This window comes from Aaosphaeria arxii (assembly GCF_010015735.1).
Source record: "Aaosphaeria arxii CBS 175.79 unplaced genomic scaffold BU24scaffold_5, whole genome shotgun sequence".
NCBI classification, from domain to species: domain Eukaryota; kingdom Fungi; phylum Ascomycota; class Dothideomycetes; order Pleosporales; genus Aaosphaeria; species Aaosphaeria arxii.
In genome coordinates, this window is record NW_022983478.1 from 2,283,223 (window position 1) to 2,311,204 (window position 27,982).

The window sequence follows — 27,982 nt, forward strand, 5'->3', positions numbered from 1 at the left end:
GTCGCAACTCATGCACGGTGAGTCGTCTTCCGGGCGCGGCGCGGCTGAGAGACAGAGTCTGTCTTGGATGAACGTCAGTTACCTGAGTCGTGAAGTTGCGTGTCTAGAAGGGACGGGCCACGGATAGCGAAAGCGGCGTACTATTGGTAGAGGGATGGAGTAGTATAGAGCGATGCGGGAGCGAACGAGCCGGCGTGGGTGTGTAGGGTGTAGTAGTGTAGATGGTGTTGGTTGGTAGGACGTGTAGGCGGAGAGTCGCGACTGGTCGGGGGTTTTCCAGTTGTGCAGCGAGCGTCGAGGATAAGGAAGGAGCGTATTTGATGGTGAGACGTTTTTGAGGGAGAGAAATAAAAGAAAGGAAAAGTAGATACGAGGCTCGATTGGAGGACGAGGAGATTGAGAGAGAGAGAGAGAGAGAGAGGGAGAGAAGAAGAGAAAGAGGAAAGAGAAAGAGCAGGAGAGGAGGAGGATGAGGAGGGCGGATAGTATGTATGTAGTAAGTAAGTACGGAGTAGTACTGTAAGTAAGTAACAGGGTATGTGCTGGTAATTACTGGAGCTGGTGGTCGTGCTAGAGTAAGAAAAGCAGCCCGAAGTTTAGATACTGACAGACAGACTGACTTTGTCCAAGGATACGAAAGAAAAAAGGGCAGGGTATGTCCTATGGACTGAAGGCGAAGGCGTAGGGTAAGGGATAAGGGTATCTCCTTAGACTCACTCCTAATACAAATAGTTAGTTGATCGTTAGGTGCGGTATAGTGGCAAGTATAGTATAGGTACGAGACCGTACGAGTAGAACGGTAAGGTACTCGTATGGTATGGGTGGATGGATGGATGGGTGTGGAACGTGGTTACGGGAAGAGGGAGTAACTAAACTAAGGTCAGGTAGGTGTAGCCTGTGCTGGGTAGGGTTGGCCAGAAAAAAGAGTGGAGAGGAAGGGAGGGAGGGAGGGAGGGAGGCGGAGGCAGAGGGCAGAGGGCAGAGGGCAGAGGGCAGAGGGCAGAGGGCAGAGAGAGGCGGAGGAATAGCCCGGCAATCAGGTCGCAAGCCTTCTACAGCAATACAAGTACGGAGTACAAGAGCAGCACCAGCACTACCGCCAGAGCAGCGTCAAAGCACCAGCGCCAGTGGAAAATCATATATAAAGCAGCTCGGTCACTTATCAGTTCTATCAGCAGTGGTCCTAGATAAGCATCAAACAACTCTAAGGACTTATAGCAGCAGATACTCTGTAGATACTTGATATTTAGATGCGAGGTATCTGGGAGATGCTGGTCGGGCAATGATGATAATGGTCACTATAAACATGGGCCGTATTCACACCTAGCAATCTCTCAATCCGGCATTCTTAACCACCATTACTCAAGCAATGTACACAGTAATGTATCTAGGTAATTACAAGTAGAAAGTAGATACCTACTGTTGTAAATTCAGCGGCACAGAAACAAAGCAACACAATACCTAGAGTCTTAGCAGTTGACAGTCCCAAGGAGAGGCAGGTTAGCCTACGAGTAGGAATTCACCCATCATCGCCCACTCCACCTGTACTCCACTCCAGCCTAGCACGAATGATTTTACAAAGACAAAGGTCTGTACATGGTCTAGTTGGGCTTGCACTGCACCCAACTTGTCATTGTGTTGCGCTGCACTGCACGGCACGGCACTGCATTGTATCGTACTGCACCGTAGATGGCCGCTGCAGTAGACATGGTGATGGCGGTGTTCTGTTCTATTCGGCCTATGGTTCAACTCATGATGATATACCTACATACACCTCACTACCATGTACGCCTGCACAGAGAATCTCAGTATAATTACAATATGTAGGCAATTGCCAGTACAGCCCGGCATCCTCAACTCCGGTCATCAATCTACTTCTACTCTTCTTCCTATTCTTCGGTCTTGTTCTTCTTCTCCGCTTCGCCGACTTCCATCCGACTTCCAGATTGTCTATCCATTACCGCATTCTGACGGCCGCGCCCACGCCACGAACCATGCGAATCATCGCGTGGACAAATAACGAAATAACGAACGAAACCCCATCCGGCGGGTGGTGACCAACTGACAGACTGGTGACCCCCCAAGTGCCCCCCATCGCCGCCCCAATAATGGCCGATATGCGATGAAGAATAATAACTCGACTCGCCTGGGATCTCTGGATCGCCGGACATGATAGACCAGGGATTGAATCACCACATAGCACCTTTTGGTGCTCACACAAGCCGCGAATCGGGGGGTCAGCATACATCTGCCAGTGACTACCTACCTTAGCTGGGAAAGATAACTAGCGGGCAGTGGGCAGCGGGACAAAGAAGACGCGCAGGAGAGCTAGCAACCCTTCTCAAAGACAACCAGACCCCCAACTCCTCAAGCAACAATAATTACTGCACATACACACATACTCCGTACATGGACACACACACATGCACACATGCATACAGAAAGATCAGACTAGTCGGCCAAGGGTAAGGGGAGGGGGGAACACCGCGTGCGTTCGCCGCCGCTTTGGGCGCTACAGGGGTCCCGGGGGGAACGGGGGGGACGAGGGTTCTTTTATTCCTGCTCCAACCACGGGCAGGGCATGCGAATCTGTACGCCTGCGCGTGTGTCTGGGAAAGACGAACACAGCCATGCGAGGCAAATGCAGCAATTAGACATTTATATACGGGATACTGCGTACACGCCTGCTCACTTGCGGAGGGATAGACTCGCAGGTGGAGAATAGAACTACCACTACGTTATCGACGACCAACCGATGAGACCAGACCGAGACGAGATGAGACGAGACGGCCGCAGAGAAAACGTGCAGCCATGGCGTATCCGATGGAGAGGTTTGGGATCCACTAGCTTGCTTTTACCGTCGCCTCTGCTTTCTGGCTTCGCTTTGGCCTCTGGCTTTGGCTTTTCCTTTGGCTCTCAAAGACTTTCCGTTAGCCATCCCTGAGCCACCCATCCATTCATCCACCTCACAGTACACGCCACCGCCGATATACGGTGCGAAGGACAGCGTAGCTACAGCGGGAGGCTTGAGGACAATAGTAACGCGCAGGAGCGGGTGTAGTCACTCACAAATAGCAATGACCCGTCTGGACTCTGGCATGGGACAGGATCTGGTATGGAGTGGCATCAATCGGCAAGGACCGGCATCGGGGGGAGGTTTCTTTTTGTCCTCTTTGAACGGACGCATTATTACATACAAATAAGTGATGTAGGTAGGCGTCGAAGGTAGAGAACCTAGAGAAACAGGAATGGGTTCCCCAAGCCCGCTCCCTCCCCTGTACGGTTCGATGCGTTTCACTGGCCTGCGTGCTCCTGTCGTGACACTCCAAACTTATATTGCGAGGCCCTGGACCTGGCCTGGCGATGGGTAAGTGTCCGCCGCCGCCCCAGAGGCGTTATTTCGCTGCCTCGCCTAGGTGGAATATTGTCTGTCTGGTGCAGTGGTGCATATGTATGCTGGCTGCGGCTGGATGTATGTAGCTGTAGGCAGCGTTCGGAGCAAGTATACACGGGTATACAGGTTCTGTTGTATGTCGCTGTTACGCCTTGTCCTAGACCTGCCTTTCCATGCAGCTGGTGAACTCCTGGTGGTAGGTAGGTAGATACATTCATTAACCTAACAGGGTAGCTAATCATCATCGACTGGCCGTGGGTTCATCTTGGTCCCCATCAGTATGACATACAGTAGTCGATCCGATGCAACCTACCACACACAACGGTGTTCACAATTGTATACCTATGTAGGTAGGAGGTATGGTATGTATCTCACGGGGTTGACAGATGTAGCCCACGCGGCCGTTACAACTGGGAGGATGGAAGCGGACTAGGACATTCGTTAAACCATGCATCCGCCGTTGTCTCAGTACTGGTACTTGTACATACCGAGTACAGTGCAGTGCCTAACTGCTGCTACACATGTACAGTACCTGATACAAGATGGGGCGGCCCAGGTAGACGGGCTGGACTGGCCATGCACTACGCAGTACTCTCCGTCCGCTCTCAGTAGTCAACCGTCGCTCACTCGTATGTCGGCTCAGCGGCCGCCGCCCAAGGGGAGTATTACGAGTTGTAAATGCCATACCCATACAATAGCCAAGGCATAGTAGAGCCGTACTAATGTCCCGAAACCAGTCAACCGAAAGGTTAATTACTCGTGGCATCAGACAACAGAAATAACCAACCAGAGACTTCGACCACAACTCCGACTCCTTCACCCTACTTGTAGTCTTGTACTACGACTGATTCATACACGCACCACACCATATGGCATAACCGTCGTTACAAGAGAGATCATCGTCCTACCGCTTCGAAGGCGCCCGTCACCTTTTCTCTTCCACTTCGGCCCTTTCCGTTGTACCTTTCCCTTTGCTGCATTGGCTCCTCGGGAGCGTTCCGCTGTCGCCTAGCTCCCGGCTGGTCTGGTCTCCTTATGGTCTGTCTCCTCATCCCCTAAATGCGCCTCTCGTCTTATTCTTCCTCCATCGTCAATCCTCACCTCGCTCAAACTAAGACGTCTCTTGCCTCGTCTTTGACATCTCACATATCTTGACTATTGACATTTGAAACTTCCAATACCGAAATATGCCTCGATTGACGCCATCGATTTCTTGCTCTCTATTCAGCCCCATCTCATCACTACCGCATACGTAGATATCGCCCAGCGTCAGGTGCTTCCTGTCTCAGATCTTACGTATGCCCAGTACAGCTCCATCCGACCTCCGCCAACGACCTTCTCCCCGAAAATGATAATCCCTCTTTTGCATTGTTCGAAAATTCACTTCCCTTCCAAGTTCCGAACGTAGGTAAATTCCTGCAGCAGCAGCAGCAGTCATAATCACCCGCTCGCTCGCATGCCGCCGCCCCCGAGTCACCGGTAGTCGGTCGCCTCACCTCGTGTCATCTCATCTCTCGCCATCACTCAAACTCTGCAATCCGCTGCTTGCCTGCCTGCCTGCCCGCCTGCTGGATAAACACCCCGGGTGTAATGGTCTCCACCCATAGAAAGAGCAGAGCCAAAACGCCCCCACCGACGACCGCACCGCGCATTGCCATATCCAGATGCAGCAAACCGGGCGTTCCGCTTACTTACAAATTGCATACTTACAAAGTAACTATACTCCGTACAATCAATCAGCAAAATGCTCCATCTTAGGTTAGACATCGCAAGAGCTGGCCTCGAATAGTGCGTGAAGAGTAAAAAAACTGGATGAACCATGATGGGCAAAAGAAAGCGCTTGACTCGCTACTCCCCTCTGATCGACCATTCCCCCTTACATTGGGTACCCGTCTGTACCTAACGTGCTAACCTAACCTCCTCTCCTTTCCCTATCCCAAAACCCACGCACGCACGCACGCACCCATGCAGGGCAGGCAATCCAGGCGCCCCATCTGTAATTCCTTTGTCAGCATAGCATGGCTAACTCGAACTGAACCAAATAAAAAACTTCCGAACGATCGTCGCGTGCACGCACGGCGCGCACGCGGCGAAGGGACGAAAAAACGTGCGCCGTAAACTTGAACGGGGAGACGCTATGCCGCTCGTGGAGGTGACAGGGGCGCCAGCTCTCCTTATGGTAGAGAACGAGTTGGGCTTTAGTTTCAACGTCTGGACGGAGAGGAAGAGTGTCGTTGGGTTGGAACTTAGGAAGGGTGTTTGTCTAGGTAGATACCCAATGGCCTCGTCAGCCGTGAAGCAGTCTTCGTGATTACATATAAGTTTCCATGTAATCAACAACCACATACAACTACCGATGTATCAAGAAACAGACACGACAACGTTACTCCATCCCATCCCGTGCCTCCCGAACACTCTCCCCTTCCGGCCTCACGAAATCGCGATCAGCACCCCCCGTGAGTCAGTCAGTCGTCCACCTACCTACCCAACTACTCTTCAAGAGTCATGGGGCGCTGCTGGCGGGTGGCTTCTTCCTACCCGTCTGCAGCCTGCCATGACTCCCTTCCCTTCCCTTCCACCCGGCGGGCGGGTGGGAAGCCGGTTGTGAGGTATTCGTGTTTGTGGCTGGTTCCCACCGCCCTCCCGTTGGGCCCTGAGCGTGGGTTATTTGGACGACCGTTGACGGGTTGTGCGAGGGACTTGGGGTTTGCTGGAGAGGGTTGGGGGTTAGTAGTTACGTAGACTTACATGTAGGTTTGTGAGTTTCAGAACCGTTATACGTGGTAGATGAAGTATTGCTATTCTAGGTATCCCGTTATGTTATATGTGCATCACACTGTCTAATATTACCCTTTCTCTCTTCTCTTCTCTTCTCCACAGCAATCTTCCAATCGAACCTCGTGGGACGATACCTGGTGTCTTCTTCTCATCTCAGTCTCGCGGCAGCGTGTGGTGCTAGACGTCCCTGGCGTTGTAGGCATTTCAAGAGATATATCGGTCGGGAGGTTCGAATGACTACAATACGGAAGGGAGGGAGCTGTGTTGGTCTAAGGATGGAATTTTGTGGAGGGATTAAAAGGAGTTTGTGCCTGTGCCGTTTATGTTGTCTTTGATTACAGCTCGTCGATGAATGGCTCGTGAATGCTCCTATTCGTCGTCGTGTGTGATATGTGGGTTGGATTTCTCGGAAGAGAGATATCCACGCCTACCGGCTGATGGAGATATGAGTTGAGCCGTTTGTGTTTGTGCGGTTCTGGTGGCCTGTGGACGAATTGGAAGTGCTTCATGTCTGGCGTGCGGATTGACCTTCTCGACAGGAACAGACACTGCCACGATTGATTTCTAACAGAGACGTGTGTCGAGAAACGAATAGTTCGGTTTTACGATAGACTGTTGTATGTATGTCTGTCCTCTTTGCTGATACCTTCCCTGGTGCGCTTCTAGTCGCTAGTGGACGGTTTGTGAGTGTTTCATGGCTCGTGTGTGGATTGAAATCCATGTGGTGCAAGGACTTCAAGAGATATAACAGAAAGGGAAATCCCATTACTACGAAACTAAATGGGGCCATCTAAGCCTACTTACTTATGGAGATACATGTATTTCCTGCAGCTCACGTGGTCGTTGTTGGTATGTATATCTTCTTTATCAAGATTATGCCTAGTTCGCTTCGATCGGTCGGTAGACGTGACATATATGCTTCGGTGTGGATTGGACTTCTGGGTACCACAATAACTTCAAAAGATATGGTTCAAAAGGACGTGACTACAAAAGGAACATAACATATTTATGACACCAGAGGCGGGAAGATAGGTATAAGGTGCTGCAGTGCGCTTTGATATTCTGTAAATCAATGTGTCAGTGGCATGGTGAGTGTGACTGGACTGGTGGTCAGTGGAATATCCAATATCATCAATGGTTTCAATTCTTCCAATCTTCCAAGGAAGAATGAATGCAGTGTGGTGTTGAAAATGATGGCACTGGAGCTTCTTTTACTAGAAGGGGTGCTTGTTTATGATCGTTATTAGAAGGTATGGTTTCCATTTCGTGAACCAAGAAGCAAGTGATGAGAGAACACTCAACATCACAGTTTAATGCTTGGAATCATATAACTCCCAGAATTTCAGTAACTAGCGCTAAACGAGGACAGAGAGTGATAGCATACTGTGTTTGTTGTGGTCGCGAAACCCGCGCCATCACTTTTCCTCCGCCGCGCCGCCGTCACCAATCCACCCTCGCGCCCTCCACCTCCTTCCTCACTCAGTGCCTCACTACCATACACTCACATCTCTTTCTCACCTCAATTCAAAGCTCCTCTTATATAAGTCGCAAGTGAGTAAAGCACATCAACCCAACTATATCGTCAATTCTTCTTGCCCGTACCTCATTTATTCTGCTCTCTCACTCCACGCCTTCTTTCACCCTACCAACTACTCCTCCGCCCCACCCTAATCTATTCCATCATCGTATGTTCAGTAAACAAGACGACTGCAAAAATATGGTGGATTAAACTCCTGCTAACCACTCGAACGCACAGAAGCTCTCCGTCAGTGACCTCTTTCACCACACTTACCAAAGTCTCACTGCTAGAATCTCTGAACTGTTTACAAAAACATGTCTCAGAACCAGCCCTACCCAGGAACGGGGCTTTCAAGCTCTCGTCACGCACCATCTCCACTGCGTAACGAGATCTTCTCAACCTTCCCTGCCGCCGTCCCCACCCGCGGCCAGGCGTTGACCATCGCTCCGAAGGAGCAGATCGAGTACAACCCTGACGCCCAGCTCGCCATCAAGCAGAACCTTCAGCTCAAGGATGCAGTCAGCGGCTACCTGGAGGAGTACAATGGCTTCGTGTCCACCATGGCCGAAGCCACGCACAAGCTACTCACTCTCATCCGCGAGTCTGCCAACAGTGGTGGCCCGACCGATAAGACTGCGGTCGAAGCCATGGACAAGCTCTGGCAGGAACTGAAGCGCTTGTTTGGCAAGGTCCAGCAAGTGAAGGATATCATGCCTAATTTCCTTGAGCAGCAGAAGGAGAATATGAGCCTCTACCACAACTCCATGATGAACGAGAACATGCACGACGTCCAAGAGGAGCTCAACATGCAGTACAAGAAGGTCAATATTCAGTAAGTTGTCCCTCCACTCACTCGCCGTGCTGGCTATTGCCGTGAGTCACATTGAGGAAAGAAGCAGGCGTCGCCTTTAATTGAACGCGCCTCGAACTATGCCGCTAACCTGGTATGCAGGCACTCTCTCATCTTGGAGCACCAGGCTTCCTTCAAGCGCTACAAGGACCAGACTGAGGAGAAGCTTCAGCAGCTTACCGAGCTTACCGAGCGAGCATCCCGCCTCAACCTGGAGAAGGGTCTCTTTCGTGCTGAGATTGAGAAATACCAGAAGCAAATCGAAGAGATTAAGTCTGGGGGTGAGAAGCATAGCAAGGAGACTGCCGAACTCTCCAAGGAGCTTAATGCGATCCGTGAGGCCAAGTCTGCCTTGGAGAAGGACTGTGATGAGGCTCGCAAGGCTATTGCTGAGCTGAAGCAGCGTACTGAGAAGGGCAATCAAGAGCTCCGCAATGTGCACAGTAAGGAGCTTGCTGAGGCCAACACTCAGCTCAAGAATGCGCTTTTCAAGCATGATACTCTAAAGACCCACAGCGCAACTCTCGAGAAGAAGAGCGCCGATTTCGAGAAAGAGGCCAAGCAGAAAGAAGAGGAGTTGAACATGGCCAAGGATAAGTTCAACAATCAAAGCCTCGAGTTCTCTAAACTCTTCCGGGTACGTCGTGGCCATGAGATGCTCTGTGGCTTACACTGCTAATTATCACCAGCAATTGACCGAAAAGACAACCTACGTCTCCTCTCTCCAGAACGAGGTCAAACGCCTCGATAAGGAAGTACAGGAGGCGAAGAAGAACGCCGCACAAGCACCATGGGAGGATCTACAGAAACAGGTCGCAGACCTTTCCGCCGAGAAGTCCAAGCTGGAGAGTGAGCTGGAGAAATTCAAGGAACAGACACCGGGTATCGAGGAGAAGCTTTCCAAATCGATCGCCGAGACCGAGGCACTCAAGAGGAGCAACAAGAAGTTGCAGCGAGACAATGACGAGTTGGAGACGGAGGCCAACGATCTTGCTGCCAAGATTTCCGTTCTCAAGGCGACGCAGAAGAATGGTACTACCGACACTTCTGCTTTACAGGAGGAGAACAAGAAGCTCCGCTCCGATATTGAGAAGTTGCAAGCCGACCAGGGTCAAGGCACCACTCCTCCTGGCCTGGAAGATTTGGAGGGCCTAGGGCTGAAGCTGCGCACTTTTGAAGCTCAGCACACCAAGCTGACCGAGGACGTCGCAGCGTGGAAGGGTCTCGCTCACGTAAGAACGATCTTGATGTTTCTCATGAATTTCTTGATTTGGGTACTAACATGGGTTTTTCTAGCGTTCGTACGAGGAGTTCAAGAAATTGGCCGCCGAGTACGAGGAAGTGAAGGGCTTCAAAGACGAGTGCATCAAGAAGGACGCTCAAATCGAGAAGCTGACCGCCGAGCTCAAGAGCAACAAGCTCTCTAACGACATGGCGGGAATGGACAACAAGGACGCCGAATACTGGAAGGCCAAGTATGAGGGTGTTCTCTCCCAGTACTGATGAGCAACGCCTTTGGTCCAAACTGCTCGCAGCTCTCCCTCGCGCCTCTTGCAACGGATCGCTTCTCAGCAAAAACCAACACTTGAATGATGAATGTTTACACGAATGTATGAGTATATGACGCCAGGCAAAGAGTTCCTGAAGATGGGGGTATCTTACTTTGGTCTCGCGCCATACAAGTAAATACGTAGTCTATTCCCTCGTCGTCTGCCTGTCAGATCGATGAGTGCATACACTAGCCCATGGGTAATAAGTCAGTCAGGATCAATCGACTGGCCCATAATGGAAAAACTTCAACTTGATGGGAAAGTCCAAATGCGTGTGATGTACCTCCCCGCAAGCAAGCCCGAGGGCCCATGGCTCCATCCAAAGCAGTGCAACATACTCCCGTACATCCCAATCTACAAGTTTCATGATCAATGTTCTTTCCCATGGAGTTCGCGACCCCGTTGTCATGCGTCACTGAGTGAGCAACCATTTGGATAGTAAATGACAAGAATGAGACAACCCAAAACGCATATACCTCCTCCCGTACCAGCTGACGATATGGACACCATCACCACCTGGAGGTGTGTTGAGAATCGACCACCTACGCTACCTCTCTACCGGTGACTGCAGGAAATCAGGTCCAGGGGTAGGTGGTCAGTGGGTTTGCTTGTATAGCTCGACGGTTCGGTTATGTTGAAGTCACCATCGTGCTTCCCAGCTAAGACAAAGAACGAGCGTGAAGGTTGACTATGATATCTAGATGGTATCCCGAAATATCGTCGTGCACCTAGCGATTGCGCAGCACAGGGGAAAGAAACGTATCGTGTATTTTCTCCGTGACTGGAGTAACACAACAGAGACGGAGACGAGCATGCACACAGCTTCGTTCAGCACTCTTTCACACATCGAGTCGTCAATTACGTGGTGAGATTAACTGCGTTCAATTCTTCCTTTCTACATCCCAAAAGTAAACCCACAGGTGCAGTCTAATTCGCACCCGAGTACATCTATACATCCATCTATATCTCATCTCTCCTTCCTACATGTTCACACACACATAATACAAACACACACAACAGTACAAATCCCATCCGTCCGTCCGTCTGCCCGTCCGTGAGTCAAGTCAGTCGTTCGTTTTGATCGTCGTCGTTACATCATCGTCAGTTTCAGGCGGGTCGGCCCGGCATAAAAACTCAATCAATGAATGCCTTGGTAAACAGATAATAACTCCCCAAAGAAAAAGGTGTCAAAAGTAAATAAAATGGGGTGCTGTCGATCGCAAAAAGAACCGCAGAAGCAGCCCCAGAAGAAGAGTGAAAAAAGTCGCAAGTCCCAGAAACTTCCTTGCGCCGGGAAAGAAGAAGTGGGAAAACCCCTAAAATGCCCCCGTGATGGTTGAAGGTGGTGGTATCGAATACGGTGCCGAGAAGAAAGTGAGATAGCATGGTTTCCCAGAAAAACGCCGTGTGGTCGGAAAGGCCGGAAAAAAATAGAAGATGGTGGAGAAGAAGATCGACCGCTATGCTGAAAAAAAAAGTCCGTATATACAATCGATTTAGAGGTTGCGAGGCTTCGGCGTTCCGTCGGATTCGGAATCAACGGCAATGCTGTGCCGTCGCTCCGGGGTAGAGAGAGAGGGAGAGGGAAGGAAGGGAGGAAGGATCATCAATGTCTCCCGCGCTTCAGACACTTGCCCTGCCTTCCGACGTTCTCCCTCAGCGTCTCCAGCGTCTTCGAGTCGCCGTCCTCGAACGCGAACTCGCCGTTCCAGAACCCGCAGTCGATGTTGATGGTCTCGTTGCGGGACAGCACCTGCTGGACGCCGGCCCAGTCGACGGGCGGCATGCCCGGCGGGTCCTCGCCGAACGACTCGTCGACCTGCGCGATCTGGCTCTCGCCCGGCATGTGGTGGAAGAGCTCCGAGTTGATGGTCCAGCAGCGGAGTCCAGCGCTCGCGTACTTGTTTCGTAGCTTGGGGTTTGGGTGCGGGTGCGGGTTGTTGTTGGGGTCGGTGGGCGACGGGGTCTTGCGGCCCTCAGAGCAGGCGTGGAGGAGCGCTACGTCGAAGGCCCGCGGGCGTCCTGGCTTGAGTTTCGGCGGCGCGAGGTCGGTGAGGAGGCGCTCTGCTGCTGGGCGTGTCACGGCGTAGCCGAAGGAGCATAGGGGCCATCGTGAGCGGTGGACCGCGCGCTGGTGGTCGCTGAGGCCGAGCTTGTTGAAGAGTTCGCGGGTGAAGGGGTGGAGGTCGGATTTCGCGGGGAGGGTGTTGTCGCGGTAGATTTTGTGAGGGCCGTTGTTGTCGAGGTTGGTGTATTCTTTCCCGGTCGGGATGATGCCTTCGTACGTCACGCCGATGAAGTAGTCGCCGCAGTGTCCAAGGTAGAGGAGATCCCAGTCGGCATGGTTGCCCCAGTACTGGGCGTCTTGGTCGTCGACTTTTGCGAATGGTGAGTATGGGCGAGCGGGTGGGAGTAGCGATCGCATGGCGCTGGCGGCCAGAGGGGCTTGAACGCTGCGGAGTCGGATGTCCCAGTCGACATCGTCTTCGAGAATAAGCGCGGTCTCTAGACCAGAATCGAGGAACCTGGAGGATAAGGATTGTGTTAGCCGAGTGTCTCTGATATTACAAGTACTTTGTCATGCATGATGACTCTTGGCGGTGGATTGTAGAACATAACGTACCATCGCAGCGCATTGTGATGGCCCATCCACGCGAGTATCGAACCTCGCTGGACGTCGTCCGTCTCGCCGTTGCGGAAGGTCTCGACGTCTCCTTCGGTCCACTGGGGCTGTACGGGTATCGTGATGTCGATGTCGGTTACGTTTGCAGCCTGGAGGAGCGCATGGCGGCGACTCGAACCCTCTTTTGATACCGCGACCACCGCACCGAAACCCAATGTTCTATTCGCGGGCAATTTCACCGGGAGCCTCTCGATCGACGACACCCATTGCACGTAGGCACCATCTGGGTTGCTGTGGTAGAAGAAGGCGAGCAAGAGGAGGGTTGAAGCGACTAGCACTGGCAGTATTCTTTTCCGGTGCGCGATCATGTTTATACGAGAAGCAGGATGGTGTTATTCGAAGGTCATGACCACGAGGATCGTTGCTGGAGGGGGTTGTTGTGTTCGTTGTTGTTCACAGTATGCTATGTATATATGTGCTTCCAATAGGTAGGCCTGGCAGGCAGCGGAAGGCTATGGATGTGGAAGTGGAAGCGGAAGGGGATGGGATAGGATGAAGAGTGGACAAAGAGGGTACAAGTACGAGTAGCAATAGCATACGGCGAGAGAGAGAAAAACAGAGAGACGATGGGAGGGATTTAATAAACGCAGGACCGTTGTGCGGGGAGATGAGAGATAGCATAGCAGCACAATAGTGGATGAGGCAAAGCACGGTACGCGGGACCAAGCACAAGCGTAATGTAATGTGTAGAGAGGACCAGCTGCCTTCTGCGCTCTCTTAGACCTACAACGGTTAGGTGCTAAGGCTTTGGATGGAAGCAGGGAATGGTTAGTGGAGTGACGAGTCGATCTGGGCCGCTCTACTAGGAATTATAACCAACTGCTAAGACTCTAAAGGAACTTAACATGTCGTATCTTGAGTAGGGGAGCATAGGGAGCGAGCCACCAGCGGTTACAGAGATCTGTTAGCGGCGGTCACAGGACAGGGATAAAGCCGTATCAAAAAGGATTAACGAGAGCCTGAGAGGTGACATGCCCGTTTGCGTCCAAGAGACTTGGGAAATTTCCCTACCGAAATCTGAGGCAACGCGGGATCCTGGCGCTGCTCTCGGATTATTGGATACGCCGTAGGGGGGGAGTGACAGACTCCAGAGTGATAATCTCTTCGTTTGCCCCCAACTGGAAATGACGTGCTGGAGAGTAGGACGGAGTTGGGAGGTTGACCGTTGACGCGGCGTTCCGTGTGTTTGATTGTGAGGTGCAGAGGATACGAGTAGTCCGAATGGATAGTGGAGAGGGTAGTGGATACACATGCATTTGACAGATGGGTAAAGTACATTAGGGTGATACTGTACTGTGTAGTACTGCACCTAGAGGAATAGGGTACCTTTGCGAAGTACCTAAGTACCTAGGTCTAAGGTAGGGCTGCAAACCGTGAGGGGAGGGGAGGGTATGTCCGATGTGTGTGGCCCAGTCCAGTGTGGGTGGGAACCGTGGGATGATTGGGGTGGACGATGATGAATGGGCGATGAATGGACAATGAATGGATGTCATGGTTGATTGGATGCGGGCGGGAGGTTGAAATTGTACGAATGCGCTAACTCAGAGATAACTTCCGAACTGTGCCCGGGTGTGAGTGTGGCACTACAACAATGCAACTACATACCACATACCACTGTGACTTGTTGACTGACTGGCAATGTCGTATAATGAGGTGGGAAACACCCAACAGAATCAGATCATGCAAACAATCATGTTATGCTGCACGAGTCCAAAAATAAAAGGATGGTTCAATAGGCCAGGATTAATAACAGAAGAAGAGATGGAAGGATAAAAAACAATAATACAAATACGAACTTCAGGATCGAAACGTGAACTGTCTCTCGCTCGGTTAGAGACCATGAACCCATGGGGGACGATAAAAATAATAACAATAACAACAGGAAGATCAAGTGAACAGAATCCTTCTCGCTCGTGATTCAATAATTACATTTAATGATGATAACGAGAGGGAGGATGATAATAAGAATGAATAATCAGCAATGAGATGATCGAGTCCCACCACTTGTTCGTGATGTTTATTATTTTACTCGACATGCACCATTCATTGGTGGAAACTCATCACGTGAACATGCACATGACCAGTAACCGCATTCGATCTAGCCCCATATCAAACACGCCTCGCTCACTCTCTCGGTCTCTCTCATCTCACCAAAAGTCTTGGGAGATTGCGCCTCAATCGGACTTCATCCAGAATTCGGCCTTGTCTTGTTCTTCGTCCGTCTCCTTTTTCCATCTTGTAGGCTTCTTACAGTCTAGTTCATACATTTTCCCCAATTGGTTTCCTTTCCAGGTGATCTCTCTTTTTGGCATGATTTGATCTCCTCCCCCTTCCAAGACTCCAAGTCTCTCCGACTACAATAATTAATTTACCTTTTCACTTTTACCACTAACCACTGCCTCGGGTTTCCCTGTCTTCATCTTCGTCGTCGTTGTGCTCGTCGGGGCCAGGCATCTCCGTGCGCGGCGCGCGGCAATAGTCTAAACCCTGAAACGAACCTCCTGCGCCTCCATACTCGTAACTCGAATCCTCGAACATCTTCACCACCACTACATACTGCTGACCATCAAAACTACTACCACTCGTCCCGTTGCACTGATGGATCTGCACCGCGCTTGATCATCGAATTACTCCTCCAACCCAATACTTTGTACAATAACAACATCCACTATCGCTCGCTTCACCACATGTACATTACCCACGCGAACCGCTTATAATGGCCACCCTCGGCTCCCCGTCCCCACCCTCATCACCATCGAGAACAATGCGCCGAAGAAGTTGGGCCCGAAAGATCGAGCGCTGCTGCTGCCAGACCATAACCTATTTTCCATTGCTATTCGTCTACGGCTTGACATCATGGGCGGCATGGGTAGAGACAGGCATCGGCTTTACGCCCACTAAGACCGAAGTATGGACAGGTAGGCACAACATAGGGCATATAACGCAGCATCAAGCCGATCTAATGCCAATATAGGTCCCTTCTCGTCAGCGCTCGGTGCTTTCCTGTTCATCATGCTCAACTGGAGCTACACGACCGCCGTTTTTACCGACCCGGGTTCCCCTTTAAGTGTCAAGGACGGATACAGCCATCTTCCTTCCCAGGAAGGTGGAGGCTTGTCATATACATCATTCACAGTCAAGGCTTCGACTGGCGACCTCCGGTTCTGCAAGAAATGTCAGACCAAGAAACCCGATAGGGCCCATCATTGCTCGACCTGCAAACGATGCGTACTCAAGATGGACCACCACTGCCCATGGCTTGCTACCTGCGTCGGGCTTCGCAACTACAAAGCATTTATACTCTTTCTCGGATACTTGACACTGTTTTGTTGGGTATGCTTCGCCACTTCGGCCTCTTGGGTCTACATGGAAGTTATCAGCGAGGGCCAGTATACCGAGTCCTTCATGCCCGTAAACTATGTTCTGCTGGCAGTGCTCTCAGGAATCATTGGGATTGTCATCACCGGCTTCACCGGCTGGCATCTTTGGCTCACCTACCGAGGCCAGACTACGATTGAAAGTCTTGAGAAGACCCGATACCTTTCCCCGATCCGTAATTCCATGCGCAACCATCTGAACGATCGCGACTACGTTGAAGCATCGGCGAATGGGCGACTCAGCATTGGTGATCAGTTGCGCGAGATCCATGCGAACGCGCTCCCCGGAGTCACCAGGCCTGAGGAAGGCGAATCTCCGTCCCGATCGAATTCCCGCTCGCCTGCCGCACGCGACGGCTCCACGAGCAACGGCTACTCACACCCAGCATACAACTCATACGAGCAACGAGAACGTCAGCAAAACGTCGATCGCTACGAATCCTACCTGGAAGAAAGAGACAATGAACTGCTTCCGAATGCTTTTGATCTTGGCTGGAAACGCAATTTTGGGCATGTTTTTGGCCCGAATCCTTTACTCTGGTTTGTACCGGTAGTAACCACTACAGGCGACGGTTGGTCTTGGGAGGCTAGCACGAAGTGGTCGAATGCACGTGATCGCATAAAGAAAGAAAGAGAAGCCGAAGACAGGATCCAGAAACAGCGGGAGCGTGCTGCAGGTTGGGGTGTTGATTCGCCCACAGAGGCTGAATTCAGGCGATCTGGACGTTCGCCCGTTGGATGGCAGGTGAATCGATATGCGCGCCAGCCTCATTGGAAGACGACTCGACGAAATGGCGAAGGGGCCCGCTATCTGACAACCTCGAGCGGAGTAATCCATGCGCCATTGGAAGGCCGCCGGAGTCCAAGCAAGGCAGACCAAATCCTGGGCCGCGAGCAGGGAATGTATGCGGATGGCGATTTGCAACTCCAGCCTATGGATCGGCATAGGTTCGACCAGTACAACTACGTTTCCGAAGACGACGATGATGACTACGAAGTTTCCTCCGATGAGGAACAGGCCGAACTGCGGAAAGCACAAGTTTCGAAGCCTGCACCTCCAAAAGTGACGACCAAGGATTGGAACGACATCCCGGACGATTTCTTAAAGCCGCCGCCGAAAGGCAAGCCGAAGGAAAGAGGCGAAAGCAGCCAGGAAAGAAAGCAGAAACGAGCCCAGGAATGGGATGATTGGGACAAAGACAGCTAGTCGAGCTGCTACCCTTGGTTGTGGACCTCAATCTCAATGTTTTGATGTAAAGAGCATGGCGTGAACTGAATTTTGGTTACTTTATTTTCTTTTGCATGACAGACAAAAAGGCATATGACGGCGTTATGCGTCCATTGACACGAGTTTGGATAAAAGAGAGACGTAATTGGCGTAATTCTGGCAGCGTAACGCTCCAGCGAGGAGTTTCTTTAGAGCAAGCATATAACTGCTGTAGGACAGAAATCGGAACTGTCCAAATACATCGATTCTACCCCTTTTCATGCACACTCTCTCTTGGTACAAGGTTTGTGAGACATTTCTCAAGATGTGATATTGGAGCCCGTAACGTCGCTCATAGACGCAAGCTATTCTTCTTCGTCATCGTTCAGGTCGATATCATCTGCCCACATACTCTCAAGGTGGTCGTCTGGATAATTATCCAAACCCCCGGCCTGCTTGACCACCTTGTTGATCAGCTCTTGTACAAGCTCGACGTCCCTATAATCCGCCGTGAACACTGGCTGTATATCCTCCCAAGCACGATAATGGTACTCCTTCAGATCGCTCGACTCGCCATTTCGATCATACACGAGAGAATCCGGGCAGAAGTACGAAAGCTCCGGACAGTTCTTGATCAGATGCTGGAAAACATCCCCCCAAGTGCCAGTCTGCAACTCGACGTCATGCATCCACAGCGACCTGAGCTCGCTGGCCACTCCGCCCTCGTCCGTCGAGAAAAGCTCGATCAACTTCTCAAACGTTATCTTCACCCGATCCAGATACAACATCCTTAGCCCTCCACCCCTCCTCGGCTTGAAGTCAAGCAACGTACAATCAATATGCTGCGTCCCTGCCAACCCCAACGACTCCAAATTCGGACACCTATTGACAATCTTACAAAGATCAGGCCCGTACGTCCTATTCGGATACTCCTTCTGCAAATTCGACATCCCGACCCTCTCATCCCCATCCGTATTCTCGTCAAAACAAGACAAATACGCCTTACTCCCCCCGGGCCCCGTCGCATCCATATACCTCAAATACAAATGCCTCAACCTCCCCAACATCTCATCCCCCAACACAACCCCCAACACACTACAATCCACCGCCGCCGGCATCGCCAACCTCAAATCCGTCAAATTCGCCCACACCCCGCCAGGCATCCCCAACAAATCCGCAAAATAAACCCTCAACCCATCCAACATGTTCACATCGAACACGGGCACCTTATCGTACCCATCGTGCCCCCCGCCCGAGGAATCACTCTCCCACACATACGGCAGCGTCACATTCAAACACTCCACCCGCTCCCCCACGCCTTTCCGCGCCAGCAACCCCTGAAACGCAACCATGAAGTCCCGAATCCTGTCTAACCCGCCGTTCGCGTCACCCTCCGTCGACAGCGTCCGTCGAGGAAAGTACATCTCCCGCGAGGAGAGCGGGATGCATACGCCCCTCACCGCGTCCACGAAGTACGAGGAGGAAGGGGAGGGGGACGATAGGGAGGATATGAAGTCGACGACGCCGTCTTCGAAGATAGGCAGCACGATAGCGAAGCGGCGGCACAGGGCGCGCGTGGCGGCGCGTAGCAATGTGCGGCAGACGAGGCGCATGGCGTACAGTGTCGACTCGTAGCCATGGGATTCGTTGGCTGTCATGCGTCGGACTAGGGCGTAGGTGTCGGCGCGGGAGTCGTTCCAACGGTGGTCGGTGGAGATTTGCTTTGGTGTCTGGAGGGGGGTGGCGAGGTGGGAGAGAATCTTGAGGGGGTTGGTTAGTTATGGGGTGATGGGATGGTGGTAATGGGGAGGGATGGGAAGGGAAGGTTACTTCGTCGTGGAGCTCTGGGGGAAGAGACTCGAAGGGAGATAGGCTTGTTTCTGTCTTCATGTTTGTTGTTCTTCTATTTTGCTTCTTGGGGTTCCTTTGCGATATCCAATGTGTGTTCGAATTGGTCAATCGTTACTTTTCTCTCCCACAAAGGAGATGTAAGATGCACGTGCAGCGTTTGCGTGTACGTAGGATAGATGCCAAATACAATATCTCTTTCTCACACGATTTCCCAGCCTGTGCTTCAAGTTCTGTCTTCCTGTACAGCAGCTATGCGGTGTTGAGCAATCGTTGCCGTCGTTGCGAACAAACACGGGTAAGAAATAGTTCAAACGAACACCGAATGCAAAATACACGAAAAGGTATTGTAGATGTATGTGCTAATCGATCTGTACTCTGTAGGTAGCTAAATCATGAATGTTAAATCATGGAGTATGGACGTACGTTGAGATGTATATAGCATGGGGGTGGAAACCCGCTAACCGAACGCCTGGCTAATTATAGCCACATTGATCGTATTGATGCCTGGAGTGGTGGATCCACTTAACGTTCGTAACGGGAAATGGGAATATTAGTTGGCTGGATTGGGTACCTGAGAGAGGATGTGGGTTGAATGCTATTATGCAATATTGTTGGGGAGGGATTGGTATGGTGTGCGGTGGGGATGTGAAGGGGGAGATGAAGGAGGATGGACGGGTGCATGGGGCGTAAATTTTGCATGGTTGGTATCGTGAGGTATGGGTGTGTCGATTGGATGATGTGGTTGTTCGACATGTCAGTGTGTATAATGCGTCATTAAGAGGTTTGATTTGAGGTGAGCGGTTACAATTAAAATGGTGATTGAGAAATGCGTGAACATTGACATGTCTATCTCCAATACTTGGAGATCTTGATATCCGAAATCTACCTAAACCTCAACCAAACACCTCCCCCTGCCACGGAGTCCTTACATTCGCCCTCGCCGTCTCCTCAATCCTCAACTTCTTCGCCTCCTGAAACCTCTCCAACACCCCATACCTCACCGCCATCCCACCCCTCTGGACGGTGATCATCCCAGCCGTGACATTCCCATCCAACCCATCCATCAACGGCGCGCCAAACGCCCTCGCAATCTCCAGCGGATTCAAGCTGACCTGCCTTCCGAGCTCCCAGAAGCCGTAGTACAGCGGCATGACGGCCGCGACGCCGAGGAACGAGAGCACGATTCCCAGGACCACGAGCGCGGGGGACGTCTTGTAGACTGCTTGCGTGCGGGACGATGTCACTGCGACGGTTTGGTTCCAGTCTTTGCGGAGGAGGTCGAGGTCGGCGGATGTGTATGTGGGTGCGAAGACGGCGCCGTCGGAGGCCGCCATGTCGAGTGTTATGCGAAATGCGAGGGAGCGCATCTTTGAGAGCATAGAGGGCATGGGGTCGCGCCAGGAGAGGCTGCAGAGAGGGTCTGATTGTGTTAAGGTGTCGTCCTGGGGTGGAGTGGAGAAGAGAACCGTTGGGTCGTTGAGGGAGAGGGATTGCTGGGGCTCGGTGCCGTTGGTGCAGAAGCGGACGGAAGAGCTGCCATCGAGTTGCGTGCTCGTGGCACATTTTTGGTATTGGAGTCTGGAGAAATCTTCTGTTGGTGTTACATTCACGGCGATCGAGGGGAATAGCGACTCGAATGCCAGTGGCCAGAAGGTGACCATCAGTGTTCTATTGAGTCTCATCTCGGGACTGGACGTAAATGAAGACGGATCAGAGTGGGAAATGCTGCCGTTCGCGATGATAACTCGGTATTCGCCGGTCACTTGCGTGAGGGAGCATGTTTGTATCTGGACTTCCCCTGAGCATGTACCCTCCTGTTTGTATAGGCTCGTTATCTCAAGAGATTGTTCTTCTGTGCTTGCTCCGGTAATGTTTGTCTTGTGGCTGATTGAGAACACCGGATGGTTCAGTTCCGTGCGTCGAAGTACAGCACAATTCACGAAACATTGCTCTGTCGAACATGTTTTGCACTCTGTGGGAACGGCGCTCAAATCAAGTGGCCGTGATGTGGAGGTACAGGATGCGGCGAAGGTGAAGCCCTATCATGGGGTCAGTCATTGATTTCACCTACTCTATTCCATCTTATCTTACCTTGACCGTACCATTGCACCGCTCTCCACACGCTGGAGGGTGGACGAATGGGATTGGATCCCCAGAGTTCACGCTTTGGAGCATCTGTGAAAATGCCGGCGTGATGTCTGTGTGCATCGGAGAACTGGAGCGCTGCAGGCTCTGGAAGTACTCCGGTATGGGAAAGAGGGCGATTTTGATATCAATTGAGTCGGTTACGTTGGAATTTTGACCTTCCAAAAGGGTGAGGGATCGTTGGAATAATGGACCTCTTAGGGTAGAGGCAAATGCTAAGAGACATGCTAGTTAAATAGTTAGGAAATGCTCTCGGTCATAGGGTTCACGAAATAGCTCACCAACAGCCACAAGGTTGAATTGTAGTCGAACAATTCTCTTGGTGGCTGGCCAAAGAGAAGCTGATTCGTAGATATCGTGCATTGCGGACAACTTGAGATGTTCAGTATGGGTTAGCTATAGCGGTATGAAAGACGTACTGTAGTGCCATGTAGCATCTCGCGCCAGAATCTGACCACCATGCCGTTCCACAAAGCGAACAGTATCAAGATGTTCATTGACATTTCGAATACCGATATGTATACCTGCGGCTGAGCATTGTCGTTTCCTACTTTCCAGCTATCAGGGGAGCTTCCATCACTGGCTAGGAGGAGACCAGCGGAAGCACCTGTCACTATATCTGGTCAGCAGCATTCGGGAGATGTATTTCCTAGACGTACATGCAATCACCAGAAGCAATGCAAAGAATCCACACCATGGGAACCTATCCCACGACCCGGCTTTCCAAGGTTCTGGTATATGCCGTGGGTGACGAAAATATCGCCGACTGATACGAGCTTGCTCTGCATCGGGTACGGGCATCGTAGTTGTCTGAGGCTCTGGCTTGGGGCTTTCTGGTCTCGTAGGCCCGAATTGAGTCGAGTTCGCCCAAGCTACAGGTTCCTGATAGTTGAAGTCCACGACAGCCCTTGAGCCGAACAAAGTAGATGTCGTCTCGCTAGAATTCTGTCCCGGTTGCGGCTCAGGTGGTAAGGACTGTTGGAGAGCAACTGGAGATACCACCCATGACCGTCGAGGAGGGGAAGAAGATGGAACTGGTGGCTCTTCCGGCCGATATGCTTGGTATTGTGATTCTCTATGTGCCGATAACATTGAGATTCTATCATCGTCTGAATTCCTTCCAGCCCTGAGATAAGCCGCCCCGAACTCCATGGCACTGGGACCAGAGTCCAAGGGACGGTTCAAAGATGGTTGTGGAGTTTCTTCAATCATTCCATGCCTGCAGGAACGGTCGATATTATTAAGTCAAGTAAGTCCCAGTGTGGGATCGGATATGCAATCCTGGGCGCAGCCTCCAGCTCGCGTGAGATGAGTGAATGTCTCTCCAGTTTTCAAAGCAGAAGGAAGGCGACCTGCTCACGTCCCTTCATCCCGATCTCGAGCGCACGAGGACTTCCATTACTGGACACACAGCCTGCGGGGGTACCATCCTAATTATTAGCCCTTGGGACGAAGGATCTGAAAGAGTTCTGGCACGCGATTTCGTGACTAGGAGGTGTAGTTTCTAGCGATGCACCGCTACCATTCGTAAATGCCAGAACAAGCATCGCGCGAGACGGCGCTAATCGCCATCCTCGTAGCATTTCCCAAAGAAGCCGTATTGTGAAACAAGACCAATCCCTAGAACAAGTACGAGGCTGAGCACAAGGCGAAGTGTGAGGCCTTACACCCGCTATCCACTGGCTTCTAAATGAAAAGGGGGGCTCGGGTCGGGATTTCGCCCAGCGCCGACGCATTAAGCAGGATCGTAAGGCATCCTTCTCGTCATTATCGCGATTTATCTTAAATTTTCGTTGAAGAATATAATAAATGTGACGATTGTACAAAGTTCACTTTTCTTTTGTGCTTGCGGTTGATGTGTGATCCGAGCGTCGAGGAGTACAGTTGTTTCCAAGAATGTTTCAGCCGTTTCTCCACGAACTCTATCACGTCACAAACATCACCCCTGGAGCACGTGAAAGCATCCCAAACTGTCTTGGTACTGGAATAGTCGGCAAAGATGCGCGAGAAGGATGGGGATGCTGCTGTTCATGCATCCACTGTGCCACGTAATTTAACCCGCATCCCTTCACCCAAAATTCTACTGGAGATCACGGTTGTGCCGACAAAAGGAATCAGAGCTGCCCGATTTGGACATGTTTCCTCTTTAGGCGAATTAATGTTGATGCAAATGCTGGCTCCTTCGAAGGATTCATCGAGATCCAGGCTAGACTTTCATTAAGATTTAGGCAGACCTTGCTAATACGTAACTCTAGCCTGATAGCAAATGTCTACACAATCAGGCTAACAGACTGAGGGATGCTACTTCTTAGATAAGACTTGCATCTTATCGAAACCGAATAATCTTATATGCAGATAATTGTTTGTATGACGAGAATTTGACCTGCGGGGATGCACGTTGAGTTAAATTTAACAACTGCGGACTGATCGAACTTCCTGAATACGCCAATACCATTGGCATGTCTTGTGAAATCCTCCTATTATCTGAGAAAATAAAGACAGCGCTGGTTGTGCGCAGGTATATACCTCGACATAGGTTCTTCATCCTAATCCTGTTAGCTGGTGACATTCGTAATGCAGAGATTCCACATACGAATATCTCTTAGATACGGCCGCAGGCACTACAAAGGAAAAGTGTGCTCTTCCTTCGGCTGGGTCATCGAATTAAACAAGTAACCACATCATGCTGGATCAACAGGGCAATGTGAACGAATACAAGTAGTTCTATATATGACTGGATAGGATCCAGCAAACGTATAGTGCACAATGCACACTGAGTTGTCCTATCTAATCCTGGCGTTTCCGCGTACCAGACCTCTCACGCATGACGAAATGATAGGGTTGAAGCTCGAGTTTCTCGGACACGGCAACCATCAATCTCCCGTGCATCCGAATCTCCATCTCAGGAGAGGAATGATAGGCTGAGAACCACCAGCGTCCGAACAGAGACATCCTAGTGCCAGGACCGCTTAGCAGACCTAGTTCATTGTCCTTTGGAACTGGAAGTTTGGTAAGTTAGGACACAGCCTCCGCCACTTTCGAAGACACATCGCCCTGGCCGTCTAACCAAGAACTCGGGACGGATAGTATAGAGCTGCCAATGGGCTCACGAAGAACGAACACCTGCATTGCGACCTCTGCATTGCGTGCACTGCCAGCGAACCGGGCGACTAAACCTTGTGAACAGCGTGCAGCTGGATTTCCATGAGCGAATCCTGAAAGGGCTGGGCTTACTCGACAATTCTCGACAAACCATGTTTGGACCCCTTCTCAGTATATCCTAATCTCTACATGTTGTCACTGGAGGGACTATGGATGAGGCCCCATCAAATGGGAAACAAGAATATGAGCGATAGCACACACATTAAAGGTGTATAGGCGTTCAAATCTAGTACGATGATGGAAATAACCATATGAGTAGTTGATATAGGCCCTGTACGGGTTAATCCGGAAAGAAATATAATTGAAACATGCAAAAATGAACAAACGTTTTATCGATGATGAATGTAAATATAACTGCTAATTCGCGCGAGAGAGCCGTGACAGGCTGCAAATGCACAGGACTGCTTCTCATGGCCAGCGGGCTCACATTTTAATAGTTTGGTCTACAAAAATACGTTAAAACATGGTGGAGATCTGGGATTATGAACAATATAATATTATATACACAGAGATAATTAGAATCCTTGCCCGCCCATAGCACCGAACTGCATGCTGTAATTTTCATTCGCTTGGGGTATCCATCCTCCAAACGTTTCATTGACGTCGTTCCAGAGATAAAGATCCCCATTCTGGAAGGCAGAAGTAAAATCCCCTATATCCGTGGCAAATGAGGGTTGTCCAGGTATGCCCGAGACAGCGTCCGCCTCAGGCAGATCCATTGCTGGAGTTGGCCAGGATGCATATGAGTCCGTCATGCTGAAATTTGGGAGCGAACTGGGCGTTTGAGTGGATGATGTAGAGGGCTCTGTTGATGATGGCTGTGCAGGCACCGAGTATGTGGTAGAAGTCGGGTGGAGTACTGGCTCTCTCTGGGCGATTTCGTCTTTTTGACCCTTGTCGGAATTCCGTTTCAAATGCTTGCCGTCTTTTCGCCATTGCTGATACTCTTCGTACCACGTGACAAGCTTGTGGTTTAAGATAAACAGCCAATGTGATGGCACACGGCATCTCTGTGGACCTATCGCATCGGCTGTCCGTTGGAGGACCATGGACATGTAGAAATCAACCTTAAGGCTTTCGCTATCAAGTACTTCTCCCATACCATCCGCATCAGTGGTGACAGCGTAGTCGGCTTTCAAGAGAGCCAACAGTGCGTATATTGCTCGTACGAACAGAACGTTTGGCGACTTACGCATTCTCTCCAATGAATACTCAGCGAAACAATCCAGAAGTGAGTGTGCAACACTGATGCATTTAACGGTGGCATTTACTTGGAGAGCGGACCGCGAGAGTAATGTTTCCGGCTGTACGCAATCGTCATCGAGAGCTGGCAAAGTCAAGTGTCGATTCCGGAAGTCAGGAGCGTCGTATTGCCCTCCATCCATGGCGAATTCGTACATTGAGATCATGTTCCCATAATGCTCAATCATTAATGATACTGCGATATATGTTAGATGAGTAGAACTCGCATAACTGGTGTAACACTTACAGGTCATAACTTCTGGCGGTATCGACTTCTTCCACTCTTGCATGCGCCTCTCGAATATTCGTAATATTACCTGTAGTCGAAGCTCTGAAAGGCTAAAGCTCGTGCTCGCATCATCGAAGCCAAAAGCGGTGTAGGCCTCATCTGCAATCCTCTGCAGCTTTAACCAGGCGACGACGCGTTTATCCTCAAGGAGTGTGGACTTTTGTAATAAGCCCAAGCATTCCTCCATCCAGCTGTTAAATAGTAGAGTATTCGGTCTTCGTAGGCGCATAGCGAATCTATTGGTGTTAGTAGTGATGCTACAGTAGACCTTAGTATGTACCCACCCAGCTGTCATAACGTAAAGAAACAATATGGTTCTGCAATTTTCTAGAAGCTCTTCTGCCGATGATATCCTTTGTAAGGCCTTGATTGCTCGCTTAGGTAGTTGTTCGTGAGTTCGGGGCTTGGATGCCAGCCCTAGCTCCAAAGCCATACAAGCAGCCATGCTGCTGTACTGATAGATCTGCAGTTTGGCTGGCGTGCTCGGAGGAGTGAAGAATGTCACAGTAACTAGAAGAGCCTGTATATGCTGCACAGACTTTTCACCTCTGATGAACAGTGATCTAGCAAATAGGAGGATGACTTCATCGTGTAGTTTGTTCGAAAGTTCAGCCCCTTTGGAATGTGATGCCGCTGCCATCACCGCATGAAATAGTGCTGGTTTTTTCTCTCGGAGCTGGAGGGCGGTCCAATCCCGAGATATCAGTACGCCCGGGCACTGCTGGGTCAAGTCATTTCGATAGATGTTCAAGAGCTCATCAGCCAATGCCTGGGATATGATACCACGATCAATAATGTCGTCCGCTGGCCCGAGAGGGTCCACCGGGCCATATTCCTCTCGTGAGCGATCGGGAGGCCAGTCATATGCACGACTGCGAGATGAATGCTCTGGCGGTGCTTCGGTTTTCTTAGCAAGGCCAAGAGAATCATAATTTGGTGGGGGTTGCTCTGGCTCATCCTGATCTTCGTCCATGGATTCCGGTTCAGAAGCTTCGGCAGGGGAAGTTTGATTTGGTTTGAGCAATGAGCGCATTGCTTTGATTTCTCTTTCAAGCTCTGCAACTCTCACGTCGGTTCGCTTTCGTTGCCGCCTCTTGACTGGAGGAGCAAAAATACATGTTTTCCCGGCTTTGGCGCATCTTTGGCAGGTTTGGTTTCCTGGGACTCGATTTGGGAGACAGCGGACTTTAGACAATCTACAGGCTTCACATGCTCGATTTAGCTGCTGTTCTGGAGGTTTTCGCGCAGCTTGATCATGAGAGCCCTCTGAGTCAGGCGTCATTGTGTGTCATATAGGTAGCTAAGCATTCGCGACAGACTATTCTTCTACAGTGCGATTTAGTTGCCCTGCATCAAAGAGACAGTCTCAAATGACCGTGCCACATTCGTAGTGAAACGGAATGCCAAGTTATGGTACGGAAACGGTCATTAACTGGTGTTACGGTATCCTAGCGACCTGTAGCCGACAAGCCATATAAGCTCTTGGCAGCTCTGGAGAACCTCTAAACTGAAGGATTTAGGAATCGCGACGCGGTATGCTCGTAGTGTACAAGAAACTTCAAGCTCAATAAGATTTCAATGATAGATTGTGTTGGTAAGAGTATCGTGAAAGGAGCCTGGTCTCGTTGGTTTCAAAGCCATCCGAGGTGCAGTAGTACGCTAGACTGAATTAGTCACAACGATTGAGTTTAGCGTCATTCATGTCAGCCTCTGCTTCTGTGGCTCTGTCCTAATGATGTAATTCTAGACTATAATTTGAAAAGAGACATATAGTTATCAATTGACCGTATGAAGTCTGAATTTGGGTGGTCGCATGGTACCATACAGAGCACATAAAACAGGCTAAGTATACTGTTACATTGCATTAGTCAAACTTTATGATGAATAGAGTGTGTACTACATTTGACAACCCGAAACCTCTATCCAGAGGATTCG

At 50.7% G+C, this 27,982-nt stretch overlaps 10 protein-coding genes across 10 annotated transcripts; 3 read left to right on the forward strand and 7 right to left on the reverse strand.

Moving 5' to 3' along the window:
- Window positions 1-1,418: 1,418 nt before the first annotated feature.
- Window positions 1,419-1,885, forward strand: BU24DRAFT_225775 (uncharacterized protein). The gene has a single exon (XM_033522105.1). The coding sequence runs from the start codon at window positions 1,569-1,571 to the stop codon at window positions 1,812-1,814; it is 246 nt and encodes an 81-aa protein (XP_033383297.1). The 5' UTR covers window positions 1,419-1,568; the 3' UTR covers window positions 1,815-1,885.
- Window positions 1,886-2,582: 697 nt separating this feature from the next.
- Window positions 2,583-3,266, reverse strand: BU24DRAFT_423877 (uncharacterized protein). Its single transcript, XM_033528361.1, has 2 exons — window positions 3,070-3,266; window positions 2,583-3,012 (listed from the first exon to the last, which is right to left on the reverse strand). Exons 1-2 carry the CDS (start codon window positions 3,185-3,187, stop codon window positions 2,855-2,857), a joined length of 276 nt encoding a protein of 91 aa, XP_033383298.1. The 5' UTR covers window positions 3,188-3,266; the 3' UTR covers window positions 2,583-2,854.
- Window positions 3,267-4,124: 858 nt separating this feature from the next.
- Window positions 4,125-4,804, reverse strand: BU24DRAFT_423880 (uncharacterized protein). The gene has a single exon (XM_033528362.1). The coding sequence runs from the start codon at window positions 4,444-4,446 to the stop codon at window positions 4,291-4,293; it is 156 nt and encodes a 51-aa protein (XP_033383299.1). The 5' UTR covers window positions 4,447-4,804; the 3' UTR covers window positions 4,125-4,290.
- A 3,201-nt stretch (window positions 4,805-8,005) lies between these two features.
- BU24DRAFT_451876 (uncharacterized protein) lies at window positions 8,006-10,044 on the forward strand (the record flags this gene model as incomplete). Its single annotated transcript, XM_033531149.1, has 4 exons — window positions 8,006-8,523; window positions 8,644-9,178; window positions 9,231-9,773; window positions 9,838-10,044. The coding sequence occupies 4 exons, from the start codon at window positions 8,006-8,008 to the stop codon at window positions 10,042-10,044; spliced, it is 1,803 nt and encodes a 600-aa protein (XP_033383300.1).
- Window positions 10,045-11,697: 1,653 nt separating this feature from the next.
- Window positions 11,698-13,082, reverse strand: BU24DRAFT_410652 (glycosyltransferase family 25 protein; the record flags this gene model as incomplete). The annotated part of the gene is made up of 2 exons (XM_033526001.1): window positions 11,698-12,616; window positions 12,715-13,082. 2 exons carry the CDS (start codon window positions 13,080-13,082, stop codon window positions 11,698-11,700), a joined length of 1,287 nt encoding a protein of 428 aa, XP_033383301.1.
- A 2,210-nt stretch (window positions 13,083-15,292) lies between these two features.
- BU24DRAFT_225833 (zf-DHHC-domain-containing protein) lies at window positions 15,293-17,541 on the forward strand. Its single transcript, XM_033522106.1, has 2 exons — window positions 15,293-15,692; window positions 15,749-17,541. The coding sequence occupies exons 1-2, from the start codon at window positions 15,491-15,493 to the stop codon at window positions 17,356-17,358; spliced, it is 1,812 nt and encodes a 603-aa protein (XP_033383302.1). The 5' UTR covers window positions 15,293-15,490; the 3' UTR covers window positions 17,359-17,541.
- Window positions 17,536-19,634, reverse strand: BU24DRAFT_451879 (uncharacterized protein). Its single transcript, XM_033531150.1, has 2 exons — window positions 19,189-19,634; window positions 17,536-19,118 (listed from the first exon to the last, which is right to left on the reverse strand). The coding sequence occupies exons 1-2, from the start codon at window positions 19,246-19,248 to the stop codon at window positions 17,724-17,726; spliced, it is 1,455 nt and encodes a 484-aa protein (XP_033383303.1). The 5' UTR covers window positions 19,249-19,634; the 3' UTR covers window positions 17,536-17,723.
- A 468-nt stretch (window positions 19,635-20,102) lies between these two features.
- On the reverse strand, window positions 20,103-22,566 carry BU24DRAFT_410655 (uncharacterized protein; the record flags this gene model as incomplete). Its single annotated transcript, XM_033526002.1, has 5 exons — window positions 20,103-21,248; window positions 21,301-21,581; window positions 21,636-21,726; window positions 21,774-21,967; window positions 22,014-22,566. 5 exons carry the CDS (start codon window positions 22,564-22,566, stop codon window positions 20,103-20,105), a joined length of 2,265 nt encoding a protein of 754 aa, XP_033383304.1.
- Window positions 22,567-22,675: 109 nt separating this feature from the next.
- Window positions 22,676-23,262, reverse strand: BU24DRAFT_225849 (uncharacterized protein). Its single transcript, XM_033522107.1, has one exon. The coding sequence runs from the start codon at window positions 23,088-23,090 to the stop codon at window positions 22,785-22,787; it is 306 nt and encodes a 101-aa protein (XP_033383305.1). The 5' UTR covers window positions 23,091-23,262; the 3' UTR covers window positions 22,676-22,784.
- Window positions 23,263-24,915: 1,653 nt separating this feature from the next.
- Window positions 24,916-27,653, reverse strand: BU24DRAFT_371826 (uncharacterized protein). The gene is made up of 3 exons (XM_033524482.1): window positions 26,332-27,653; window positions 26,006-26,283; window positions 24,916-25,954 (listed from the first exon to the last, which is right to left on the reverse strand). The coding sequence occupies exons 1-3, from the start codon at window positions 27,327-27,329 to the stop codon at window positions 25,032-25,034; spliced, it is 2,199 nt and encodes a 732-aa protein (XP_033383306.1). The 5' UTR covers window positions 27,330-27,653; the 3' UTR covers window positions 24,916-25,031.
- Between the last annotated feature and the right edge of the window lie 329 nt (window positions 27,654-27,982).

Excerpts from the sequence above, each read along its gene's own strand:
- BU24DRAFT_225775 (XM_033522105.1), top strand. The coding sequence starts at position 1,569 with ATGATTTTACAAAGACAAAGGTCTGTACATGGTCTAGTTGGGCTTGCA.
- BU24DRAFT_423877 (XM_033528361.1), bottom strand. The coding sequence starts at position 3,187 with ATGCGTCCGTTCAAAGAGGACAAAAAGAAACCTCCCCCCGATGCCGGT. Across the intron at positions 3,013-3,069 it reads CAGACGGGTCATTGCTATTT|CTACGCTGTCCTTCGCACCG; the intron begins GTGAGTGACTAC and ends CTCCCGCTGTAG.
- BU24DRAFT_423880 (XM_033528362.1), bottom strand. The coding sequence starts at position 4,446 with ATGAGGAGACAGACCATAAGGAGACCAGACCAGCCGGGAGCTAGGCGA.
- BU24DRAFT_225833 (XM_033522106.1), top strand. The coding sequence starts at position 15,491 with ATGGCCACCCTCGGCTCCCCGTCCCCACCCTCATCACCATCGAGAACA. Across the intron at positions 15,693-15,748 it reads TAAGACCGAAGTATGGACAG|GTCCCTTCTCGTCAGCGCTC; the intron begins GTAGGCACAACA and ends ATGCCAATATAG.
- BU24DRAFT_451879 (XM_033531150.1), bottom strand. The coding sequence starts at position 19,248 with ATGAAGACAGAAACAAGCCTATCTCCCTTCGAGTCTCTTCCCCCAGAG. Across the intron at positions 19,119-19,188 it reads CCCCAGAGCTCCACGACGAA|ATTCTCTCCCACCTCGCCAC; the intron begins GTAACCTTCCCT and ends AACCCCCTCAAG.
- BU24DRAFT_225849 (XM_033522107.1), bottom strand. The coding sequence starts at position 23,090 with ATGCGTCGGCGCTGGGCGAAATCCCGACCCGAGCCCCCCTTTTCATTT.
- BU24DRAFT_371826 (XM_033524482.1), bottom strand. The coding sequence starts at position 27,329 with ATGACGCCTGACTCAGAGGGCTCTCATGATCAAGCTGCGCGAAAACCT. Across the intron at positions 26,284-26,331 it reads CTTTACGTTATGACAGCTGG|ATTCGCTATGCGCCTACGAA; the intron begins GTGGGTACATAC and ends TAACACCAATAG. Across the intron at positions 25,955-26,005 it reads ACCGCCAGAAGTTATGACCT|TATCATTAATGATTGAGCAT; the intron begins GTAAGTGTTACA and ends CATATATCGCAG.